Source organism: Hypomesus transpacificus, unplaced genomic scaffold (genome assembly GCF_021917145.1).
Source record: "Hypomesus transpacificus isolate Combined female unplaced genomic scaffold, fHypTra1 scaffold_127, whole genome shotgun sequence".
Lineage (NCBI taxonomy): Eukaryota > Metazoa > Chordata > Actinopteri > Osmeriformes > Osmeridae > Hypomesus > Hypomesus transpacificus.
This window is the reverse complement of record NW_025813704.1, coordinates 100,768-107,623: the sequence shown is the minus strand read 5'-3', so window position 1 is coordinate 107,623 and position 6,856 is coordinate 100,768. Positions and strand designations below refer to the sequence as shown.

Genomic DNA, 6,856 nt, shown 5'->3' with positions numbered 1-6,856 from the left:
AAGCACACACACACACACTCATGCACACACACACAGACGAAGATTTGAGCAAGGAACGCTGTCAGACACAGTGAAAAGTATATAACCACATCTCAGCCACCTGGCTAGCTGACCAACCATCAGAATACAGAATCAGAATGAGAATCAAATTCAGAAAGGGTTTTACGTAATAGCCATGAAAGTTTGCACAGACAAGGAATTTACTTTGGGAGTCAGGTGGCTGAGTGGTTAGGGAATTGGGCAAGTAAACAGAAGGTTGCCGGATCGATTCCCGGCCGTGCCAAATGACGTTGTGTCCTTGGGCAAGGCACTTCACCCTACTTGCCTCGGGGGAATGACCCTGTACTTACTGTAAGTCGCTCTGGATAAGAGCGTCTGCTAAATGACTAAATGTAATGTAAATGTAACTATACTAAAGGTACAAAGTCTACTACTGTAATACTAAAGGGATTTAAAATTAAAAAACAAAATGTAAATAAAATAAATATAAAGCCATGATTTATAATATAAAAATACAAATAGTACCAAAAATACAAATAGTACTAGAATAACCAGTCCTTCCTCTGTCCTTCTGACTCTGTCCTTCTGACTCTGTCCCTCTGACTCTGTCCCTCTGACTCTGTCCTTCTGACTCTGTCCCTCTGACTCTGTCCCTCTGACTCTGTCCTTCTGACTCTGTCCTTCTGACTCTGTCCCTCTGACTCTGTCCTTCTGACTCTGTCCCTCTGACTCTGTCCTTCTGACTCTGTCCTTCTGACTCTGTCCCTCTGACTCTGTCCTTCTGACTTTGTCCCTCTGACTCTGTCCCTCTGACTCTGTCCTTCTGACTCTGTCCCTCTGACTCTGTCCTTCTGACTCTGTCCTTCTGACTCTGTCCCTCTGACTCTGTCCTTCTGACTCTGTCCTTCTGACTCTGTCCCTCTGACTCTGTCCCTCTGAATCTGTCCCTCTGACTCTGTCCCTCTGAATCTGTCCCTCTGTCACTTTGACTCTGCTGTTGTTTTTATGAGTGCAGATATGGATGTGTGGAGTCATGCAGGAGAGATAAACTAACCACACGTGGCACGGGCTCCAGGAAGTGTTACGATAACCACTGACCGCTTCAAAACAAGAGACTTGTGTTCACATGCCGTGGCTGTTTCTCACACTCTCACACACACAAAAGAACTGCTGTTCACGTTTCCTATCACTAGTGCAGTGTGTGTGTGCTAAGATAAAGAGGTAGAGAGATAGAGAGAGTGAATGAGAGGCCCAGAGAGAGAGAGACAGAGAGAGAAAGAGAGAGAGAGTGAATGAGTGAGAGAGAGGCCCAGAGAGAGAGAGATAGAGAGAGAAAGAGAGAGAGAGCAAAAGAGAGGCCCAGAGAGAATGACTGAGAGAAAGAGGTGTTCTTGTTTGAGCAGCTTAGTTTTATCAAACACACCGCTCTTTCCTGTTCCGCCCAAATTAATCTCAGTCCACAGATGATAGAATAGAGGAGCCAGAAGCCAGCCCTTTCTAATATTGACAGAGTCTCTGATTACAAAGGTTGTTCAGCAATTCTTTAGTTATTATCTACACGTTCATACAGTTTTTATATAGATGTGTGTGTTTCTAAATACTCCTTCCTTCTCTGAGAGAGAAGACATTCCTCCGCGAAGTCTTCCGCCTGCTCTTCTCGTCTGTGTGGGTTGCTGACTGATTCTGTTTAAGAGCTCAGAGAAGTTAGCCACGGGAAAAAAGCTCCAGGCATGTGGTTATGTGTGGGTGACAGAGTAGGGTAATATTTTTTTTGTCACTGCAGACAACCCTAAATAACACCCAACACACACATACACACACACACGCAATTTGTCTATTTCTTTCTATCTCTATCCTTGAAAGACAGCGCCACCGTTAGGACACACGCAGTCAGTCTTTATTTATTGACACTCAACTATACTGGTCTTACAGTCCCGAGTTCGATCAATGATTGTCGAATACAATGATTCGAAGTTCACTTCTACAACACTCCGCTAACTCAATGGATTGAGACGGTTATCAAACTAGAACCTCGAAAGAGATGACAATGTCTTTGAAAACCATAACCTTTTCGGCTCGTGCTGTGTTTCAGTCCGTAAACCGGGGTGTCATCGCACCACAACAACAGCTTCGCATCGCGGGGCTCGGAAAAGGCACTGTTCGGTTCTATTATGGGACCGCCAAACCCACCGATCCGGCCCCTGCAGGGTCGGCACCTTGCCGGACGGTGGACCTCCGTAGCGACACTGTGACCAAGCCCGGAGCTGCTATGCGACAGGCGATGGCCGAAGCCGAGGTTGGAGACGATGTCTTCGGAGAGGATCCAACTATCAACGGTCAGAATTAATCAGTTTAAGTGTATTCTTTTAATTAAGAGTTAACCCATCGGAGTCGGCGTCACAACGCTGAAAATTGTCAGCGCCTCCATCAGACAACCCACACGTAAAACACCCTACCGTTCTCCTCGAACCAGCTGCCTCCCCCTTCTCCCTAATGTCTGTGCTTTATAATAAAGGCCCACTGATCATACACATGTTATGGTGATGGCTTCATATCCTGTCCGCGTGTGCAGAGTTGCAGCACATGGCGGCGGGGATGTTCGGGATGGAAGCCGCCCTCTTCGTGCCCTCCGGGACCATGAGTAACCTGATAGCGGGTGAGCTCGAGTCGGCGGCGAAGCCCATCCACATCAGCTACACAACATTATACATGATTCTGGAATAGTAAGTGGTGTTGTTTAAAGTATAACCTACGTATGTGTCCACTGTCCAGTGATGGTACATTGTAGAGAGCGTGGTGATGAGATGATAGTTGGGGATCTGTCTCACTTACATATCTACGAGCAAGGAGGAAGTGCACAGGTACACACACACACACACTGCTACACACACTGTGCACAGGTACACACACACACTGTGCACATAAGTCCACACACATTCTTGCATCTTTGAACCAAAACCCTGCTTTCTAATGTGTGTGTGTGTTTCTATTCACGTATTTGTATGCATGTGTGTGTGTTTCTGTGTGTGTGTGTGTGTACGTGTGTGTGTTACCTCAGCTAGCAGGTGTCCACGCTACCACGGTAACAAACCTTCCTGACGGAACATTCCGTCTGGATGAGTTGGAGTCAAAGATTCGCCATGGTTACCCCGACCCCCACTACCCGCGCTCACGCCTGGTGTGTGTAGAGAACACTCACAACATCCAGGGGGGGAGAGTGCTGCCCCTCTCCTTCCTACAGGAGGTGAGATAGAGAGTGTGTGTGTGTGTGAGTATATGAGAGTGAGTATATAAGAGAGTGTGTGTGTGAGTGTATATTTGATATATGATGTGCGTGTGTGTATTTGTGTGTATATGTGTGTGTGTTGTGCCCAGGTGCATGTCCTGGCAGAGCGCTATGGCCTGGCTGTTCACATGGACGGAGCAAGGGTGATGAACGCTGCTGTGACCCTAGGAGTTCCTCCAGCTACCATCCTGCAGCACACACACACTGTCAGCGTGTGTCTGTCCAAGGTGACAACACACACTGAAGTTCAGTCTGACACAGGTGTCCATGCAAGGCCAGTTCTCACACACACACACACACACACACACACACTCTTGGCCTGCATACCTGTATCTGAATCACATATGTGTACGTCTCTCCCCAACTCTCCACATTCTTTCTACATCTGTGTGTGCGTGTGTGTGTGCGTGTGTGTGTGCGTGTGTGTGTGCGTGTGTGTGTGCGTGTGTGCGTGTGTGTGCGTCAGGGTCTGGGTGCCCCCGTGGGGACCATGCTGGGGGGCCCCAGTGACTTTGTGTCCCGGGCGGTGCGCTGTCGGAAGGCCCTGGGCGGGGGGCTGCGTCAGGCTGGGGTGCTGGCGGCCGCGGGGAGGCTGGCCCTGGGGGACATGGTGGCCCGACTGGAGGAGGACCATCATCACGCCAGGACCTTTGCTCAAGGTCAGGACCTGTGTGAACATTGACCTTTCATGTGGGCTGTAAGCCAAGCTGGGGCATAGTGGGTAGGGGTGAGTGTGGCTCAGCAGTGGAGCGTTTGACTAGGGTCACTGGTTCAAATCCCCCTCCGCTTGGATAAAAGCATCTGTAAATGAATACATTATCATTATTATTGTTGCTATTATTACCTGCTACCTGTGAACAGACACATTCAGTGTTTGTTACCCATCATGATTCTGTGTTCCTGAGTGTGTTCCTGTATGTGTGTGTGTGTTCCTCTCAGCTCTGCTGGAGTGCCAACCACCCTTGTACCACGTCGACATGGCTACCGTGGAAACCAACATCCTGCGGTTCCGTCTGCGTGACCCCACGCTGACCCCCGTGGAGTTCTGCGCCCGGATGGCCGCGGTGGGCGAGGGAGAGGAGGCCGCCCTGGGGCAGGGGGTGCGGGTACTCATGTTCCCCCATGTCGGGGGCTCTGTCCGGGCTGTGTGGCACCTCGGAGTCTCCCTGGAGGACACCCAGCTGGCTGTTCGGAAACTGCAGTTTGTGGCCAGGCAGCACTCCCAGGAGAGGCCCAGTGCCCACTGAGACCAGGGTCTTTCCTAGATGTGTGGGCCAAGAACAGTGAAGCCTCTTCCAGCCTAATGCTGTGTTCACACCGTAAAGCGAAGAGAATTATTCGAGCGAATTAAGCAAATGTTCACTTTGCGTTCATTTCTTTATTCGCCCAAATTGCTAGGAGCCAACCGATTTTTTCCGTTGTCAACCATGTCTGGAATGACGACTATAAACGAATACGAAGCAGTGTGGTATAGCAGAGGATGCCCACAGCCAACAGCCCACAGACAGCTACAATACTCTTGCCCTCCATTGCTTCTAAAACGTCAGTGACATCTCTACATTGATAAACTTTCACAACACAGCGTCACACTGTTTGCATTGACTCTCCATGTAATCTCACCGCTCGAAAAAATCACTTTGCGTGCGGCGTCAACACAGCATTATGCTGCAGGACAAAACCGCTGGAACTTTGATGGTCTTGAGATTGTTTCTTTGGAAGAGCTTTTCACACTGTATTTCAGTCTGATTCATGATCCATTAAACATGAATAAGTATCTTGTTATAAACCATGTTTTACTTGTAACTTTGATTATTTCTAGAGAAGAGTTGGACAAAATTGGATCTGTCAGTTGAATGTAATACATCATTTAGACCACAAGATGGCAATCCAAATTATGAAAATTTGCTGGAGTACAAATATCCCTTCTTGTGGCTGTTCCTGAAAGCTTCTAGAAATGAGTGGCTTAGGTATGGCTTCTTATGGACGTATTTCGAATATGAAACGTATGGATAGGAAAACATGGACAGTTTCCAGGATTCACAACACAAAAAATATTTGGCAGCGGTGGGATTCGAACCCACGCCATCGAAATGACTGGAGCCTAAATCCAGCGCCTTAGACCACTCGGCCACGCTACCTTGCGGATATTGGCTAACATTACAGTATTAAACCAACTAATTCTACCTCGAATTGACCGATTTGCAGACACGATTTGAAAAGCTTTGTCGAAAGAAATAATTTGCAAGTTTATTATAAAGATTTGCAAGCTCGTGACTTGACATGTTAGCATATTCCGTAATAGTTTCGAAATGTAAACAAAGTTGTCTTTTGAAAGACCTAACAAATCTTAGAAAATACCAAACTATTAAAAATTAACCAACCTAAAGAGGACTAACAGCAGCGAACTCGACGTGGAAAATGTTGGTTTGATTGATGTGGGAATCCAGCTAGTCCTACAATTATCTGATTTGTCAAGATTTGTTTCTCAACTCCACTCAGTGTTACCAATTTAGATTTAGAGGCTTTTAACTTTCCCTAGCAACAAAGTAAACCTGGTTTATTCGGTAAACTCGCTTTAAAGGCCCAATATTCCCACAAATCTGCATAATTGTTTTTGCAGGTAGTCTGTGATTGATAAAATGTTCCAACCAATGGCGTTGGTTAGAAATTTTGGATTAATCAGATAAGAGTTGGTTATCTGTGTAAAATCCCTTCCTCAATTTACAAAGTTCCACATGTTTACGGTGCGACACTCTCGCTACATCTACTTAACTAGCTACACAGAACACATTTCAAACACTCGTAAGTGGATTTGGAAGTTTATTTCCTAGTTTATTTTAAATAAACGTAATCGGTGTGAATCGGTTCACGTTCCAGCGTTAAGGAATTAGTGGCTATGGGTTTTTACATGTTGGCGCAGTTCATCGCTCGTTAGCCAACAAGTAGCCTATAGAAATTGAGATTGACCAGAAAATTCCAGTATAATCCAGCGAGCCATACAGGCCCTCTGGAAACTTCTGGAATGTTCGATCAAGCAATTCTGTTATGCTGTTGGACAACCTTAACCTAGGTTCAATATTGATCCTATGTTCAATCCGCCTATTTTAAATCGTAGGCCTTGATCCCAAATTCTGATCCATCCTATCCGTAGAGGGTCGACAAGGGGTCTATGGTCCGCAACCACACCCAGCGCCATGTTGGAAGGCCATCATCTTGGATGAAGGGATGACAGTGAAGAATGGAACCCACATTAGGCGGTTTCAAAGCTGCTAAAAAAATACTTTATCGTAGGCTACTTGCTGTGGTAAGCTAGATAGCTAATCAAAGGTAGCCTAGTCTTGCCATATTTAGGCTATTTTATGCAGCGCCTTCTATTGAGAACAAACTTGTTGGAACTAGGCCTACCCCCGAGAGTTGTTGAATCAAAGACGTGGTTCATATTTAATACATCTTACTGATAAAATTGCTCAAGTGTTTATAATGTAGGCTACTGTGATGGAAAAACATAAATAAAGTGTTTAATGGACAGTGTTCTAGTCTAGGTTTTCTATTGGCTTAGTTTCAGCTATC

General features: G+C 46.4%; 2 protein-coding genes and 1 non-coding gene across 3 annotated transcripts in view; 1 reads left to right on the top strand and 2 right to left on the bottom strand.

Annotated features, from left to right (window-relative positions):
* mfsd13a (major facilitator superfamily domain containing 13A) overlaps positions 1-1,035 on the bottom strand; it is a 10,836-nt gene extending 9,801 nt beyond the window's left edge. The window contains exon 1 of the mRNA XM_047050782.1: positions 955-1,035. Within this exon, the coding sequence (XP_046906738.1) occupies positions 955-1,035 (81 nt within the window). The remainder of the gene's footprint in view (positions 1-954) is intronic.
* Positions 1,036-1,900: 865 nt separating this feature from the next.
* On the top strand, positions 1,901-5,077 carry tha1 (threonine aldolase 1). Its single transcript, XM_047050781.1, has 7 exons — positions 1,901-2,336; positions 2,573-2,656; positions 2,773-2,861; positions 3,059-3,244; positions 3,376-3,513; positions 3,753-3,945; positions 4,226-5,077. The coding sequence occupies exons 1-7, from the start codon at positions 2,042-2,044 to the stop codon at positions 4,531-4,533; spliced, it is 1,293 nt and encodes a 430-aa protein (XP_046906737.1). The 5' UTR covers positions 1,901-2,041; the 3' UTR covers positions 4,534-5,077.
* A 265-nt stretch (positions 5,078-5,342) lies between these two features.
* On the bottom strand, positions 5,343-5,424 carry trnal-uag. The gene has a single exon. It is a non-coding gene; the product is annotated as a tRNA-Leu (tRNA).
* Between the last annotated feature and the right edge of the window lie 1,432 nt (positions 5,425-6,856).